General features: G+C 40.2%; 1 protein-coding gene and 1 non-coding gene across 2 annotated transcripts in view; one reads left to right on the top strand and one right to left on the bottom strand.

Annotated features, from left to right (window-relative positions):
- LOC113524322 (zinc finger protein 850) overlaps nt 1-8,518 on the top strand; it is a 40,160-nt gene extending 31,642 nt beyond the window's left edge. The window contains exon 15 of the mRNA XM_053234301.1: nt 2,085-8,518. Within this exon, the coding sequence (XP_053090276.1) occupies nt 2,085-3,736 (1,652 nt within the window). The 3' untranslated portion in view covers nt 3,737-8,518. The remainder of the gene's footprint in view (nt 1-2,084) is intronic.
- Nucleotides 8,519-12,574: 4,056 nt separating this feature from the next.
- trnar-ucu (transfer RNA arginine (anticodon UCU)) lies at nt 12,575-12,664 on the bottom strand. Its single transcript is given in 2 exon segments — nt 12,575-12,610; nt 12,628-12,664. It is a non-coding gene; the product is annotated as a tRNA-Arg (tRNA).
- Between the last annotated feature and the right edge of the window lie 6,742 nt (nt 12,665-19,406).

Below are 19,406 nucleotides of genomic sequence, written 5' to 3'. Positions count from 1 at the left end.
AAACTTGTCTTTTTTCTACTGGTTCTGTTTTAAGGGTTGGGGCATACATACTGTGGAGTGTGGCAGGTTGGTTGTTTTACAGTGGAAGGTGCATAGAGATGATGTGGTCAGAGTGACCTGTGGGCAAGTTTGGAAGTGATGGAGTCTTTGATCATGAAGCCAGACCATGAAGGCGTTTCTCTGACTCTGGTTTCCCTGACTAGTAAATGGTCTAGCCAGTGCCATGTTCCTTAAAGCTGCCTTCCTCTGGGAAGCGGACTTCATTTGGAGTGGCAGTGTTGACATCCAGCCTCAAAGTTCATGTGCAATGAAAGCAGAACATAGCTCTGGGCAACTGCTGTCAGCTGAGTCTAGCATGGTTCTGATGTTTGCGCATCTGAGTTTGAGTCTTTTCTCATTTTTTTGGTGAGTGGGAAGCAACTTTCCTTCTGTGGTGTACTTTGACTACATTTGAAGATGTCCGTTGGGAGTTGGGAGAAGGAGATGTGGACATGTTTCATTATGCCTCTGTAGTGGAGCTTTAAGGTGGAGTGCAGTATGTTCATCTGCCATGGCCTAGGAAGCTAGGACAGTGACAGCGAGGTCCACAGGTCAGAGGTTTTTAGCAGACAGCTGTCCAAGATGTCCACTTCTCCTCCTATTTCAAACCATAGCTAGTAGGCCACAGTAGCAGTCCACAAGGAGGTGTTGTGCCCTCGTCCCAAACACTTGGCTGTTGAGATCAGGAGCCCTTCCGCCCATGTCGGTGACTTCATCCAGGAAGTTCATATGCCTAATGATGCGGGCCATTGACTTTATCCGGGAAGTCGACCAGTGATTCAATGTTAACGTCACCCCCCTCATGTAGTTTAGCCCACTGGCTGAAGTAGTGTCCCAGTGTGTGGCGCTTGGAGCCGACAGGTGAGGACTAGTGCAACAGTCCACTCCAGGAGTGCAGGTGCCAGCCTACAAATGAACTACTTCTACACAGAGCTCCCTATGTCATGCAGGAGCTTTGTCAATACTTATGTACACTTACCATTGGCAGCTGTTTTCTGGATGATGGGTAGCTTGTCAACTAAACACATTAATTCTTGATGCTGGCTATTCCCTGTTATATGTTGTCAGGCTCTAAGTGAAATAGCTACTAATGTTCATCACATTTATGAGCCCAGTGGTTGGCTCAGTGACAAGAATGAAGTGGCTGCAATGTTGAAACAGGACTGTCTCACTGTTTGGTGTAGAGCCTACCAGCTTACCATGTGTCCATGTATTGTTTCTTTAGCTAGAGAATATTGGACATCCATAGGTTCTGAGAGCAGAGCTTTTTTTATGGATGGGAATTACCTAATGCACCTTTAAAGACAACATATTTATTTGGGTCATTTGTTACCTGACTTGTGAGTTTATACTTTTAACACAATTTTCATCTGTAATATGAGGTATAATATATACACAGCAGAGAAATGTGGATTACATTCCCAAGTTCCTCTTGTATTTGAGAGAAAGGGCTCACACGTGCTGAAGGCATCCCTACACAGAATCGACCATCACACTGCCTCCTGCTAGTAACATCCTGAGGATATACTTTTTTTTCGTTTCAAACAAGAGTCTCAGCCTTAATATAAAACTAGAATAAATAAGCAAAATAAATAAACTCAACTTTTGTGACCACATTTTGTGTCACCTTACTTTCTTGATCCTTGAGATGTTTTTCATATTCTGTACTGAGCTTCTTGGTCAGTAATAATAAGATACCATATTATGTAATTCATTTCATGAATTTCAGATGAGTTGGTCACTTAAAATCTGAATATTACTAGCTGTGCTATGTTACATGACTTAAGATCTGTGCGTAGGCTAATGGAAAGTATGTATGAACTGTCATCAAGGATTCACAGAATATTCATTAATAGTTTTTGTGGTATGTATTAATACTAATACTAATACTACTACTACTACTAATAATAATAATAATAGATATTTTTAACTTGACCTCATTCAATTTATTGCTTCTTTACACTGGCATAGTTCAATAATTTTAGATTTTTTTAAAAAAAATTGTAATATTTAGTTGTTTTCTTTTTTTTCTTTCACTACTCCAGAAGTAAACAACGCTCTGTTGCAAGTCTTCTCCTGCTCCTTGTGTCCACTTTCCTATACATCTCAAATATATCTCCATAAACACATCCAGAGATGTCACTATGAGGAATATGAGATTGAATGTAACAAAGGCTCTGTTAGTCACCAAACATCACCTGGCACTCTCGACTCCAACGTCTCTGTCAAAGAAATGCAGAAGGCAGTTCACCACTGCTCACAGTGTGGGAAATGTTTTTCTTACCAGAGTCATCTCCAAACACACCAGCGCATTCACACAGGAGAGAAGCCATATCACTGCTCAGAGTGTAGGAAAAGTTTTTCTCATCAGAGCGCTCTCCAACGACACCAGCGAATTCACACAGGAGAGAAGCCGTATCACTGCTCACAGTGTGGAAAGAGTTTTAATCAACAGAGTACTCTCCAAACACACCAGCGCATTCACACAGGAGAGAAACCGTATCACTGCTCACAGTGTGGGATGAGTTTTAATCGACAGGGTGATCTCCTACGACACCTGCGCATTCACACAGGAGAGAAGCCCTATCACTGTTCACAATGTGGGAAGAGATTTAATCGACAAAGTACTCTGCAACAACACCAGCACATTCACACAGGAAAGAAGCCCTATCAGTGCTCAGAGTGTGGGAAGAGTTTTACTCACCAGAGTAATCTCCAAAAACACCAGAGCATTCACACAGGAGAGAAGCCGTATTCATGCTCAGAGTGTGGGAAGAGTTTTAATCACCAGAGTAAGCTTCAAAAACACCAGCACCTTCACACTGGAGAGAAGCCATATCACTGCTCACAGTGTGGAAAGAGCTTTGCGGCCAAATTTAATCTCCAAACACACCAGCGCAATCACACAGGAGAGAAGCCGTATCACTGCTCACAGTGTGGGAAGAGTTTTACGTTCCAGAGTCATCTCAGAAAACACCAGCGCATTCACACTGGAGAGAAACCATATCACTGCTCACAGTGTGGGAAGAGATTTCATCAACAAAGTACTCTCAAAGTCCACCAGCGTATTCACACAGGAGAGAAGCCGTATCACTGCTCACTGTGTGGGAGGAGCTTTACTCACCAGTGTAATCTCCGAAAACACCAGAGCATTCACACAGGAGAGAAGGCATATCTTTGCTCACATTGTGGGAGGAGCTTTACTCGAAAGGGTGATCTACGAAAACACCAACGCATTCACACAGGAGAGAAGCCGTATCAGTGCTCAGAGTGTGGGAAAAGTTTTACACAACAAAGTACTCTCCAACGACATCTGCGCATTCACACTGGAGAGAAGCCGTATCACTGCTCCCAGTGTGGGAAGAGTTTTACAGCCAAGGGTAATCTCCAAACGCACCAGCGCAATCACACAGGAGAGAAGCCGTATCACTGCTCACAGTGTGGGAAATTTTTCTCTTACCAGAGTCATCTGATAACACACCAGCGCATTCACACAGGAGAGAAACCGTATCAGTGCTCACAGTGTGGGAAATGTTTTTCTTATCATAGTCATCTCCAAACACACCAGCGCATTCACACAGGAGAGAAGCCGTATCACTGCTCACAGTGTGGGAAGAGTTTCACTTATTCAATTACATTTAAGTCTCACAAGTGCATTAAAATAGAGCTGTTACATAATTTTTGTTTGTCAGATTAAATATTATTGTTTTGGCTTAAAATGATCTGTGTAAACTGTGGATTTTTGTATCCTAGCAGCTCTGACCAGTTTGGTCATTCTCCCCTGAGCACTCTCATCCACAAGGTGTTTCAACCTGCAGACCCTTCACTCACAGGATGTTTTTTGTTTTTCGCACCATTCTGTGTAAACTCTAGAGACTGTTGTGTGTGAAATTCCCAGGGGATCAGCAGTTTCTGAAATACTCAAACCAGTCTTTCTGGCACGAACAACCATGCCACGGTTAAAGTCTCAGAGATCACACTTTTTCTACATTCTGATGTTTGATGTGAATATTAACTGAAGCTCTTGACCTGTATCTGCATGATTTTATGCATTGTGCTGCTTCCAAATGATTGGCTGATTAGATAACTGTATGATTGTGCAGGTGTCCTAATAAAGTGGACGGTGAGTGAGGGTATTCTTTGAGAATTTTTCACGTAAGTCTGTCTTTTTTTTTTTTTTTTTTTTTTTTACCACAATAACCCATATATATAAATGTAAATATTGATAATGCATGTTCATATTCGGTTATTTGATGCAGTCCACAGAAAAAGGAGCATTTGGTACTACAAGGCAGCCTAGGTACAGTGTAGTGGATAGAAAAGCATCCAGAATATAATGTGACGAGAAAGAAAGTGAATCATGCCTCCCTCCAGTACTACCAATCAAAAGGGATGTACAGCAATATCTGAGGAGGTTCATCTAATGGGCAGAGGCTAGAACAACATGTTTGAATGTCAATATTGGCCCACACACATAATATACAAAGTGCAATTTCAAAGACACATACAAGCATTCCAAACCCCACCATTAAACTACCACACCATATGCATAAACAGTGTTTGAGGCCTTGGCTCAGTCTTTGAACACCACAGCTGTGATTTTTAGTTCCAAAAAATGATTCCAGTTTTATCAGTTTTAGGAAGTCTATTGGCAGTCAACAAAAGGAGGAGAGAAAGGAAAGGAAATCCCATTATGGTGAAATCCACTTTGGCTTTAGTCGGTAGCATACTTATTATGTTTCTAAAATTTTAATTTTCAAATAATTCTGAGGACATGTTAATACTTTCTAAATTTTTTTTATGTAGCAGAGTCTTTTCAGAGTCTTCAGAGGAGGAATGTCATCATCGGATGCAGTGGACTACCAAAGTAGTAGTAGTAGTAGTAGTAAAAGTATGTTTGCAGGCTGAGGCTTGAGCATTTTGCATAGGTTAGATCTCCATAATAAAGGATAGATTGGTAATTAAACTGCTCAAGGCTCTAAACATAAAATGTGAAGCAACCGAAAAATTGGTTAATCTGTTTATTGGTTACAATCTAGTAATAGTCAATATACTTTTCATCTTCATCAGGTACTTCATCAGGTACAGGTATGTATGTAAAATATGACGATTATTTAAGAGATTATATGCACTCTTCTATTTTAAGAAGTTTAAGAAAAAAATTAAGATGTTAAACAAAGTTTTAAATCCTGCTGTTACACCACATTTGTGCTAAGTCATGGTGCACTGAAATACAGCACCCATGCAAAGTGTTTTAAACAAAGCTCTCACTCAGGAAAGTTCAGGAGCAATTTGCAAGTCATAGTCTGGCCTGGCTTTCTTTCACTCAAGTAAACATAATGCTCTTTTTTTTTAAAACAATTCTGGGGAACATTGTAAAAAAGTGAAGAAAAAAAACATACGGAAAAAGTCTCAGGACGTTCAGACAAAAATAAATATAGAAGAGAAAAAATTGGTGCACTTTTAGTTAAATGCCCAACATTTGATAAGAATGAAAAAGCTTATGACAGAACCTGTAAGCAAAGATCATAAAATCATTTACATCATTAAATGAAGGTTGAACTCTGGGACAAATTTAAATAGAAATATACTACTCTACTTGAATACCGAACTTTAATACTGTTGATTTTAAATGTAAAAATGCTGACTGTGGGATCTACATGAAGTGCAGTGTGCCCTTAGTTATAGTTTTATTTTCATTTGTGCTACAATACTTGGGATTTTTAAGAAAGGCTTGTTAAGGTACAAGAATTGAAGAAACTTCCTTAAACACTCACCATCCACTTTAATAGGAACACCTGTACAGCTGCTCATTTATGCAGTTATCCGATCAGCCAATCATGTGGCAGCAACACAATGAATAAAATCATGCGATTGTTTGAGTTACTATATCCTTCATGGCAGCTTGAACCAATCTGGCCAGTTTCCTCTGACCTCTCTTATCAACAAGGCGTTTCCATCCACGGAACTGTCGCCCTCTCATTGTGGTTTTTTTTTAAAAATTTTTTATGCCCCATTCTGTGTAAACTCTAGAGACTGTTGTGTGTGAAAATCCCACTAGATCAGCAATTTATGAAATAATCCAACCAGCCCATCTGTCACCAACATCCATGCCATGATCAAACTCACAGTGATCACAGTTTTTCTTCATTCTGATGTGTGATGTGAACATTAACTGAAGCTCTTACAGATGTTCCTATTAAAGTGGATGGTGAGTATCTACACTGTATTTCTTCCAACAGCACATGCTACAGTATTGCTCTACTGTACAGCCCTGAAAAGAACCTTTCAAAAAGGGAGCTCTACAGATATCAAAGGAGCACAGGGCAGGTGCTTGGGTGCACACAGGTCCCCTTCTGTAGACTACTTTGTTATTTGACTTATATTTTAATGTGCAAGGGTGATAGGCAAGACACAAGGAAGTATAACAAGAAACAAAGGAAAAAAAAGGCTAAGACTTTACAATACAAATGCGTAAAACTTTGCAAGTAGACAGGCAAACTAATCAATGGATGAACCTTCGAATATCTGGACAGACTCAGGGAAGACAAGGCAGGACAGGGGTTTTTACTCATCTTGGGCTGTATTCAAGTTGAGTTAATTGTGCAGTGAGGAGTGTGTCCATTGGTTCAGTTCATTTATTAAGACTCAGCTCACCATCTGCGTCTTCTTTAAATATTCACAGACTACTAGACAAACATTGTACAAACAAATAAGCTTTAACCAAGGACGTTCCAAGAAGACCTATGAATTTTTAACAACCTGGTAGACTTAGTACACCCATGTATTTTAACTGTGTATGTTACTCGTAACAAGTTAAGCATGCACTGCATACCCTGTGTGTGTCTTTGTCAAGATCTTGTTAAGTTCTACCTGGCTGTGACCACACCATCTGACAACACACAACCAGCTTTCATTCTCTTCTCACAATACTACCCCGACCCTGTCATGTAGGTTTCTCACAGGTCTGCCCCTGCGCACCATCCGACCCCCCCAAATGACGAAGAATGCAGCTGGACGAATTGTGTTCAACCTCCTCAATTTCTCCAACATCACCCCATTGCTGTGTTCCCTCCACTGGCATCCTTTAGCTGGAGATTTAAAACACTGATGCTCACCTACAAAGCCAAAAAAAAACAGAGCAGCTCTCACCTACCTTAAAGCACCTTAACGGAGCTCTGCACCACACTCCCTCCGAGTCTCTGGCACTGCTTGACCCACCATCTCTCAGGGTACGAATAAAATCTTCATCAATGCCTTTGCCTTTGCACCCAGGTGGAGGAATGAACTTCCCCTGGCTGTCCGAACAGCTGTAAGTGTGTTTATTGTAACTGATTCAATAATGTCCTCTATTTAAATCGATAATGCATATAAAACAGTATACGACCATTTGTGACATAAACCCACAGAAAATCACTCATCTTAAGTTTCTTGCCATCGGATATGAGAGTTTTATCACAGAGGAGACAAAAAATTAACATTGCAACCATCTGGATAGAGCTCTAGACACATGGGTTTCCATTTAATATGTCACCAGTACACACTGCCTTGCTAGCATTAGTTAAATATAAATATTTAAAGAATGATATTTGCAGTAATGAAGAGAAATGGATTGATTTAGCTACAGTTTAAGTCAGAGAATAAACATTACACCCAAAGCCTAGTTTTAAAATGAGTTGTGCAAGACTTGTATGTCGACTTGCTAGAACTTATAATTTATATATCCAAACTGTTAAAATAACATAAGAATTGTAGTTCCGAGTGTGCAAACTATACAGAATTTTCTCCCCACTTCACTATAATGGGCTAATTAGCGTGTTGAAATAAAACTATCTTAGATTTGTGTCAAAATAATGTTAAAAATAAAACAGTCAGCCGTGCTGCAGGTTCCCGAACCTGTACCGATGAGGCCGTATCCATGGTTACAGTTCAGATTGATAGCTCATCTTTGTGCTGTATTAGTCTAATAATCAAAACTGAATGGAATCCTTCTTTCTCAAATTATACACTAAAGACAGCTTGATAAACATTTCCAGTCCTCCATTTTTTTCTGTTGTGCCTCGTCCATGTCAGATTTCCATACACTCTGTTTTGTAAAGTAGGGAAAGTAGTAGGAGGTGGTTTACAATAAGTCGACAAGTCTAAAAGAAGATAAATAGCAACTCAGTTTTTTTTTCAATACTGCAGAAAGTCTCTGAAGGACACTGAGATCTATAAAAGCTACAACACTGATAGTTTACCTCCTTCACATTTCAGGTATGATTCAATATTTTACTTCGATACTTCAGTTATTTCCTAACACTTAAGAATGGGAAATGTTTTGCAGAACTTGACATGTGGGATAATTTATACCTTTAGTATATTTGTTTTCTTTGTAGCAGGGCTGCGCAGACATCTTTACACTGGCAGTTAAAAAGAGACTCATGGATCGAGGTTTTAGAAACACAGACTACAGCATAAGAATCAGAACCACTGATAATCTGTGATATCTCTATTTATATAGCATCTTTTAAATTTGAGTATAAATTCTTAAAATACTTTACATTAAATTAAATTATAAAATAAATATAAGTCTATGAGAATTACTACAAGTACAAACACTATTGCTGAGTTTAGGCCTGATGTAAGAAAAACGTTTTCCACCAACTGAACTGTGAGTCTTAAATAATCTTAATAATCTTAAAAATCTTTAGCTGGGATGCAGAGTATCATTAACCTGAACTCCCTTAGTTTCAAGTGATTAAGTAATTTACCAGTGACTACCTTAATAAATAGTTCATTATTAGTTTAGCATTTATGATGTTTGTGTTGAAAATTTTTTATGTTGTTAGCACATAACCTTGAACTCTTGAATGTCGATGATGACTGAAAACACAAAACTGAATTGAAATCCAATACTCAAATGTAATAAATAGTTTATCATTAGTTAACATTTAGGATATTTCTGTTCTACTCCTCATGATAAAAACAGTTTAATGTTTGTTAAATTATTAAACATGTGCCAGGAAAACCTGTACCCGCTCCTGAACACCAGGGTCGTTCGAAAATACAAATTTAAATATAAATACAATACTCTAATTGCATATTGAACTGTAATACTGTTTTTATTAAAGTATGTGTAAAAATACGAAAAAAAAAAAAAACGAGAGTGAGTTCTAGGCGATGTAGTGAAGGCGGGGCATTTTATTTAATTTACAGTTAAATTATGTTAAGTAATGTTTTAATTAATTTAAACCTTTTTGCTTCTTTTTATGCTTCTTCTTATTATTTATTTTTCTCGTTAAAAAAAATTAGGCATTGTAACACAAATTAAAATCAACCTATAATGTTTATAGGGTTTATAATGTTTCTTAAAAAGTGATAAACACCATAAAGGCAAAAAAAATCAAAAATAGCTGAGCTAACCTTGCACAAAACCTTTAAAACTCTTCTCCACAGGATTCGCCCCTCTCGTTCTGTCTGTCCCTCGTAAGTACTACCTGATCCAGCAGGGGAAAACATGGAGTGATGCTCAGGCTTACTGCCGAGCCACACACACCGACCTGGCTGTCATAGAAAGTAACGAGAACATGGTCCGACTTCAGACTGAAGCACAGAGACAACAGTTCAGCTCCAGTGCTTGGATTGGACTGTACAATGACATCAACAGCTGGCGCTGGTCCTTGGGAAACGAGCACTCGGCATCTCGGTTTGGTCTGTTCAGAGACACCTGGAACTTCTCTACCATCAGCTGGATGTCTGGAAAACTTGATAATGCCCTGGGGAATGAAAATTGTGGTTATTTAAATAACAATCAGGCTGCTGATGCACAGTGCTCAGACATCCTGCCTTTCTTCTGTTACGCAAGTGAGTTAACGTTTTATTCAGTCTCATATTTATACAAATTTACACTGATTTTAAAATGTTCGTTTAATTGTGTGCTCATCTTTGTTTTTGTATGTATCTTTGCATTTCTATGTTTAGTAATCACCGGAAAACAACAGATAATAAAGGTGAAGGTCCGAGCCAATCAGGATGTGAATGAATTTGCAGTAAAGGCGGCCATCTTGGAGCAGGTGGGTCTCATGTTCCACAAGACCTCACTTATAATGCACACTGCAGCCAGAACCTGAGTCTTCATCAAGCTCCGACACGTACACACTGTACTGTAATCTGAATCTGACTGTTTCTGTTCAGTTGCTGTAGCATTTTTCCAGCTTTCACAGGACATTAGTGTCTGTATATTGCATTCGTAACAATAAATGTCTTATTCTGTTTATTAGATTAAGCAGAAACTGAAGGATCATGGGATGGCAGAGAACATCACAGTGAAATGGAGAGAGCAACCAGATGGAAAGGTGTTTCACAAGGAGAAAGAAAATAATAGTACAGTAGAAAAAGTCTTGTAAAGCTGCTCTAAAACAATTTCTACTGCAAAAAGCTCTATAAAAAATACAATTCTATTCACAGCTCCTGTATTCATCATGACTCGTCCATGCAATCACATGTTCAACATCAAATGTCTCATTAAATAATAATACGCTACACTTTTCTGTATATTAGCTGTGTATTGGTGATTATTTAAAGATTGAGCTGATTTTATCAGGAGAAACCTGCTGTCGATATGCACAGGATATATATTTTGGGTGGCTTAAAAGTATGAGACAGGAGATAAAAACTTTACTTACTTCTTAATACTATCATTTTTAGGATTGTACTGATGCAGAAAATGTCAATTTCAGCATCTTTAATTCTTTATTCTGTAATATACATGTAACAACGATGTAGGCTTTGTTTATAATCAAATAATTAACAAAAAAAAACATTTACTGTCCTTAGGTTATAAGCACTGTACAGCATTTAAATAAAGAAAAAGAAACAAAGAAACAGAACTTTTGTGTCCTGTGTTTTATTCAGAATTTCTTATCATTTAGATTAATTAAACTGAATGATAAAGAAGCTGCTTGCTTACTTTTTCGAAACAAAGAAAGAAAAAAAGACACCTTATGAAGGATGTAATTCCACCTGAGAAATGCCAGAGCTGCGTATAAAACTGCTCTTAAATAGATATTTAAATCTCAAATGGCAGAACATTCATAGTATTCAGGACTGTTGTAATTTTGTAAAAATGATAAAACTTTGTAACCATAAGCTAGAATTCAGGAGTGATTGTGCTTTATGTACAGCATACTTCTTGTACACTTTTATTGGATCATAGTTTAGGACACAAAAAATGATTTAAGGTCAGCTGTGTTAGAAGAGAGCAGAAGGTGGATTCTTTCAACTGCATTTCCATTAGAGATTTTTTTTTTTTTCTAATTGTTATGTTACTTGGGGAAAGCACCCATTACGGGGATTTGCTTACATCAATACACTTTTGTGATACTGTCATACAAAATCTTACAATTAGGTGACTATAAAATGAAACACTGATTATTCTTTAAATGACTAGATCATAAATTTGAGTGAGAAAAACTGAAAAACACTGAAAATATTACTATGACTTCATCGTGTAACATCACCACAAGATGTCGGCGTGGTTATGTCAGGTCTTCCGAGAGACCTAAAAGCCTGTTACTGTGAGGATTTAAAACTCCTTTCTGCTATAAACCTTCAGGTAAGTTCAACTGAAGCTGTGTGGCAGAAACCCAAATGCACCTCTAGTGTCCTGTTTAAGTGCACTACATAGTGTTTATTAGTGAGACATTGCAATGTTTTTTTTTTTTTTTTTTTTTTTTTGAACAGCAGTGGTTTCCTTCATGGTGTCCTTCCGTTCTTGTTGAATGTTTTTCTGATAGTGGACACGGCACCAAAGACTTGCAGTTTGCAGAGTTTTCTGCAGGTCTTTTGCTGTTGCTCATTATTATTAACAGTTCATTATAATTACTTTCCTCTTGTCTTTATTGCTGCCCTGTATACAGTGTCTGGTTACATTCTCCACTCTCACGATAGCACATGCGAGACTTCTCATCACATGAAATCATGTGATCACACGCAGAAGGAAGGAGGAGTGTTTACGTCAGCATAAACAGAGGACGTCACGTGACCCAGAGAAATCTGTGACTAGAGGTCACTGTTCAGTAAACGTTCATGCGGGAAAGCACTGGTGCTCCTGCACATGGTCGGGAGCCCGGAGAGAGTCTGTTTTAAAAAAAATACACTATTAATCTTAAGCCATGTACAATTTTAAAGTAAATTACTCTGGTTAATCAGTGTGTGTTGAGTGACATGGTGGCTAGATTAAGTAGCTAAGTTAGCAAACTGTCTGAGAACTTAGCTGGTGATGGAAAGTGCTCTTTCAGCTTTGCTGATGCTAATGCTTATTCATGAAGTGAAGTGACTTGTGGCCAAGTATGGTGACCCATACTCAGAATTTGTGCTCTGCATTTAACCCATCCAAGTGCGCACACACAGTAGTGAACACACACACACACCCGGAGCAGTGGGCAGCCTTTTTTTTTGCTGCAGCGCCCGGGGAGCAGTTGGGGGTTCACCTTCGGGTTGCAAGTCCGACTCTCTATCCATTAGGCCACGACTGCCCCCAAAATGCAGTAAATGACTCTGGTGGGACTCGAACCCACAACCTTTGAATAGCTCTAACACCGAGCCTAGAAGTCCAACGCGCTATCCATTGCGCCACAGAGCCCCACGTTCATAAGCATTAGTTGCACAATAATGTTTATGACAGGTGTTAGAGGAACATTAAGGGAATGATTGCCATACAATTGCTAAGCTCCCTAGCAATTACACAGCACTAGATTACACAGCAGTAACAGTGTGTTCAGAGCTGAGAGAAAGAAGTAAGCTAATTCATATGTTAGAGCAACCTGAAACATGAAAGTAGTGTATTCACAATAAAATGGTCATTTTGATAAAAGTAGTTAAAAAATAGTATCAGGTGAGAGTGTTTGTAACAGAGTTAAAAACTGTAATTAATCCCATAATTTGTCAATAAATGTTTTCGAGTGTTTTTTGAATTTAATTATTGAGCAAATATTAAAATTCACAGGTTAACACAGCAGGTGATATATTTAGGTGCCTACATATTATCACTTTTAACTATATATTTTCCTGCAGGGCTCGTTTTACGGTAGAAGAAACGAGAGTAGAGGATTGAAAGTGAGGATGCGAGTTATAGAGTAGATCCCAGGAAGCTTTTCAGATTCTGAGGCAAGTGATGTAGATGAAGATGTTCTTGTGAACCTGCCAGGAGAGGGAGACACAGAGAGCGAGGGTGACAGCGCTACTGAGGAAGATGAAGATGAGACAGTTCAAAGCCAAACTTTTGTCAGTTTTGTTACACATACACACACACTTGTACATTCTACTTGATAACAGCAGACGGAAGACCACTGTCTGAAGCAAATCCAGTTCACAATGAGGCAGTTGAGGCGGTACACAAAATAAAGAAATCGCTATATCATTTGTTATTAGTTTATGGAATTGTTAGTATATGAACTAAAATACATATTGCTTTTTTGTAACTGGAGGAAGAAAAAGTTTGAATACAGGTCCGAAGCCAATGAAAATGCTTTCAGCAAACCCGATTAAATTTCATCTCTTTGTAGCTGATGAGATGATGGTGCCTTACAAGGGCACCTGGACTGGTTCTCTGAGGCAGTACCTGCCTCGCAAACCTCATCGCTGTGAGATCTCTGTACGTCAGGGTGTATCTGGAATTGTCTACAACTTCCCATCTACACCGGTAAGAGCACATACGGCATCGAACAGGGGCCCGTCAAAGAGCCGACGTCGTCTACTTTCACAATTTTTTCACCTCACTACCTGTTATCGTGCACCTGAACGAATCGCTTGGCCTGTGCAGCTCGCAACCATTTGCAAGAACGATCTGAAGGGATGCTCCCTGCACAATGACCATGCTCTCATTAGACGAGGAAGGGGAAGCTTCGATTACAGAGCGGATAATGAGGCAAAAGTCACAACAGTAAAATGGGCTGACAACGAAGCCGTCACACTAGCCAGCTTGTTCTCGTGAGGCTCTGAGTCCAGTGAAAGAGGTCAAGCGTTTCTCTAAAAAAGAGAGGAGACGAGACGGGTTCCCCGGTCCGAACGCAGTACACCGTCCGCACGGGAGGAGTCGACCTGGCCGACACTACGGCGGCCTCGTACCGTACCCTTTCAAAATCACGTCGGCGGTACGAGAGCCTGTCTTGGCAGACGGACGGCTCCTGTATCTCAGAGACGCGAGGCGTGTGGGTGAGCAAAAGCTTAAGAAGCTGAAGACATTCAGGCCGGAAGTTGCAGACGCACTCATTCGTGGTGGAAAGGAGACAGGAAGGCCCTCAAAGGGAAGGGAGGATGATAGACCCAACAAATATATCCAGTGACCAACAATGCTGAGAGCTGTGGATGACATTCATTGATGGCATGTGGCAGACGCCCTTATCCGGAGTGACTTACATTTATCTCATTTATACAACTGGCTAGTTGATGGTTAAAGGCCTTGCTCAAGGGCCCAGCAGCAACAAATGGGCAGAGCTGGGATTTGAACTCGCGACCATCCGAGAAGTAAGCCGACAGCTTAACCACCGAGCTACCACTACCCCCGTATTCGGCACGACAAAGTCGACCACTTCTGAGTGTTTTCTGACAAGGGTAGCTGTAGGACGTACTCAGCTGGACAGACAACCATATCATGTCAGGAATGTGGAGTTTGTCTGTATAATCCACCCTTGTATGTGACTAGCCTTCTATTTCACCCCTCCTAACTGACCAACATTTGTACTGACTGCAAAGAGGTTTGTAGATCTGCACAATCACACCACAGCGATGTTAGCTCTGTAGAACCTGGAGAAGATATAAGGTTCGTATGAGTGTTGCTCACATTGCCAAAACAGACTCCAGAATGGGCCTCACTGACAGACCGAGTTCTGAAGAGATGACTCTTCAGAGTTCAGATCTCATTTATGCAACATACCCAACCCCCAATCTGCAAACTCACACTACACACTCACACAAAACCTTACAGTTGCCATTTAGTAGCCTAACGGTGAGAAAAAAATGATGCGCAATATGTGTGTGTGTGTGTGTTTATGTTTATGGAAGAAAAAAGTGATAAAGATTTGAATAAAAAAAGATGAGAATTTTAAGAGCCATTGAACTTTCAATATTGAAAATTAGAGCCCATTACATGCATAATAATGAAACAACCCTGAAATATATAAGGTAGAAAACCACACATTCGTATTTATTTATTCATTTATTTATTTACTTTGAATAAACATTGTTGAAATTCATGTTTTATATATATATATATATATATATATATATATATAGACAAATTCAGATGCAATATTCAGAAACCTGTATTCAAGGTTACTAAATTCAGATTCAGATTCACGCAGTCAAATTCAGGTTGGAAAGTTGCAACACAAAAAAAACAAAAAAAAACAAAACAAGTTTAACATCTGGGCTAGACAAAGGCAGTCGAGCCTGGAGCACGTTGTTCCATTTTGCATCTTCTGCCATTAAATGTCTCCCCCTCTCACGAGCACTTGCCTATCTCAAGTTAGGGTTAGGGCAGAGTTGGGGTAAACAGCACTAAGACGCCCCTAAGATTTCCATCTTAAACACTACCCGAGTAAATCCATAAAAGAAAAAAAGAAAAATGGAACAACGACACGAGACTTAAAATTAGCGCGGCCACCGAAAACTATAAACGCCGTAAAAGCGGTAAAGAATCTAGCTATGTCAAAGGTTCAAATGTTTGGCCAAAATATAAAGCGATACAGAATAAGTGAGAAAGGAGCAGTAAGTTTGAAGTTGCTGGCCGTTAAGGCCTAAAGCCCGAATATCTCTGAACACGCTATATCACCTACCAATAATGCTGCTTTTAATAAATGAACCAATAAGGTTTGACTATAAAAATTAAGATCGCTGTAGTGTTTTTTAAAGAAATGCTTGTTGGTACCTTAGAGACAAGAGATATGTTCGAAGAGTAAACTTTAGTTAAAAGACGAAATTATACGGTTCCGCGTCGGTCAGACGTTCCCCGACGATATCGGCGGGAAGCCGAGCCCCATAACCTGCAATCCATCAAGTAGGAACTCGTGTTCATAAAGTTCAGGCCTTAATGAACTGACCAGCACAATGGTTAACTTCACAAATGGAAAAAAAAAAAACTGAGCTCTAAAAGCAGAGATTTAAAGCAGAATAAAATCAAAGGCTCAGAAGCCTTTGTTGGAAAGCAGTTAAACACAAATGCAATAATAATAATAATAATAATAAAAGGATGAGTTAATTAATGAAAATGTTTATTGCATCACAAATTCAGTTGATTGGAGAAAATGGGGGAGCTTGTGCCAGATACTACAAATGTTTGTAGGATTTATTAAAACAAACAAAAAAGGAAAAGAAAAAACACAAAGGAAGGGCATGGCAGACAATGAACCAAACCACCATTTCATAAGAGCAAGCTACAATTCCAAGAATGAATTAAGATTAAGGCTTCATAGCTAACAGGGAAAAAAAAACAATTTAACAGAGAACATCAACAAAATGAGAAGTTTACACAACAGTGAGATTGAAAGAGAAGTGATTGCTCAACAAGAGGAAATTTAGCATGCTAGCTAGCATTCATTCACATTGCCAGCATGGCACATTGTTAGGATGCTAGCAATCACATGTGCTCACCTTCATAAAAAACAGAAAGCATATGGTGGATGGTGAAGAGAAAAGGCATTTACAGTGTGCATTAAAATAACACATTTTGAGTGAAAGCTGACTGTGTGGGAAACAGTCAGGAGAAAAGTAGGAAAAGTTGAAAGGAGCATCAAAGGCAAGAGTCAGAAATTCGCTTGCTGTAGGAAAAAGTATGTCCAAGAAGAAAATGTGATTATAGTCAGAAGTGAGATAGAAATTTGAGCCAAACGTAGAGGACAACGGAGCAGGGGACCAGAAAGAGTCAATAAAAACCACGGCAATAAAACTAAGCTACAGAATGGAGCAGAGGCAAAGAATGAAAAAAGAGACCAGATATAAAAAGGAGTTTTTGACAGAAAGACAAGGAAGGGAACAAATCACCTGAAGGTGACAGAGAGAGGAAAAAGAGCGGCGTCTGGTGCCCGGCGGCGCCTGTCCTCGCGGCGACTCCCGCAGCGTGACTCCCAGCGTCTTTGTCCTCGTCTGGTCTTCGTCGCTCGGGCTGGCGCCGGCACTCGGGCTGGCGCTCCTCGTGCGCGGCCGCGTCCTCTTGTGGTCCCGGGGCGCCAGGTGCGCCTCGTGGCCGCCTCGATCGGCGCGCACCTCCGCCTCGTTACCTGCGCCTGTCTCCGCCCTAGCCCTAGCCCTAGTTAACCCTAGTGCCGTTTAGCCCGGCTCTGCCCTAACCCTAGTGCCGTTTAGCCCGGCTCTGCCCTAACCCTAGTGCCGTTTAGCCCAACTCTGCCCTAACCCTAGTGCCGTTTAGCCCGGCTCTGCCCTAAACCCTAGTGCCGTTTAGCCCGGCTCTGCCCTAACCCTAGTGCCGTTTAGCCCAACTCTGCCCTAACCCTAGTGCCGTTTAGCCCGGCTCTGCTATATCCTTATGTTTATTCAATTCCACACTGCTGTAACTCTAGTCTTATGAACTCGACAGAGCTCTAACCCCATTCGTTGTTATTCAACTATCACCTCGTTTTAATTGATAAATGTAGCCAATGCTGCTATAAATGCATTTTTATTTACTCCACACTTCTATCTTCACACTTCTACATTTTGTATTTCCTCCACAGTGCTTTAAACTTGTGATTGCGATTTACTCAGTATGGCTAGAATCCTATTTTGAAGTATTTCCTGCTGCTATAACATTGATTAGAATTACTCTGTGCGGCTATAAGCCCATTTTGAAGTACTCTGTGCGGCTATAAGCCTATTTTGAAGTACATCGTGCTGCTAATAAGCCCATTTTGAAGTACATCGTGCTGCTATAAGCCCATTTTGAAGTACATCGTGCTGCTATAAGCCATTTTGAAGTACTCTGCGCTGCTATAGGCCCGTTTTGAAGTACATCGTGCTGCTATAGGCCTATTTTGAAGTACTCTGTGCGGCTATAGGCCTATTTTGAAGTACATCGTGCTGCTATAAGCCCATTTTGAAGTACTCTGTGCGGCTATAAGCCCATTTTGAAGTACATCGTGCTGCTATAAGCCCATTTTGAAGTACATCGTGCTGCTATAAGCCCATTTTGAAGTACATCGTGCTGCTATAAGCCCATTTTGAAGTACTCTGCGCTGCTATAAGCCCATTTTGAAGTACATCGTGCTGCTATAGGCCTATTTTGAAGTACTCTGCGCTGCTATAAGCCTATTTTGAAGTACATCGTGCTGCTATAAGCCTATTTTGAAGTACTCTGTGCTGCTATAGGCCTATTTGAAGTACTCTGCGCTGCTATAAGCCCATTTTGAAGTACTCTGCGCTGCTATAGGCCCATTTTGAAGTACATCGTGCTGCTATAAGCCCGTTTTGAAGTACATCGTGCTGCTATAAGCCCGTTTTGAAGTACTCTGCGCTGCTATAAGCCTATTTTGAAGTACATCGTGCTGCTATAGGCCCATTTTGAAGTACTCTGCGCTGCTATAGGCCTATTTTGAAGTACATCGTGCTGCTATAGGCCCGTTTTGAAGTACTCTGTGCTGCTATAGGCCCATTTTGAAGTACTCTGTGCTGCTATAAGCCCGTTTTGAAGTACTCTGCGCTGCTATAGGCCCATTTTGAAGTACTCTGCGCTGCTATAGGCCCATTTTGAAGTACATCGTGCTGCTATAAGCCTATTTTGAAGTACATCGTGCTGCTATAAGCCCGTTTTGAAGTACTCTGCGCTGCTATAAGCCCATTTTGAAGTACATCGTGCTGCTATAGGCCCATTTTGAAGTACTCTGCGCTGCTATAGGCCCATTTTGAAGTACATCGTGCTGCTATAAGCCCGTTTTGAAGTACTCTGTGCTGCTATAGGCCCATTTTGAAGTACTCTGTGCTGCTATAAGCCCGTTTTGAAGTACTCTGTGCTGCTATAAGCCCGTTTTGAAGTACTCTGTGCTGCTATAAGCCCATTTTGAAGTACTCTGCGCTGCTATAGGCCCATTTTGAAGTACATCGTGCTGCTATAAGCCTATTTTGAAGTACATCGTGCTGCTATAAGCCCGTTTTGAAGTACTCTGCGCTGCTATAAGCCCATTTTGAAGTACATCGTGCTGCTATAGGCCCGTTTTGAAGTACTCTGCGCTGCTATAGGCCTATTTTGAAGTACATCGTGCTGCTATAAGCCCGTTTTGAAGTACTCTGTGCTGCTATAGGCCCATTTTGAAGTACTCTGTGCTGCTATAAGCCCGTTTTGAAGTACTCTGTGCTGCTATAAGCCCGTTTTGAAGTACTCTGTGCGGATATAGGCC

Source organism: Pangasianodon hypophthalmus, chromosome 5, assembly GCF_027358585.1.
Source record: "Pangasianodon hypophthalmus isolate fPanHyp1 chromosome 5, fPanHyp1.pri, whole genome shotgun sequence".
Taxonomy (NCBI): Eukaryota; Metazoa; Chordata; class Actinopteri; order Siluriformes; family Pangasiidae; genus Pangasianodon; species Pangasianodon hypophthalmus.
The sequence above is the reverse complement of the archived record's forward strand: the minus strand, read 5'-3'. Positions and strand labels throughout refer to the sequence as shown.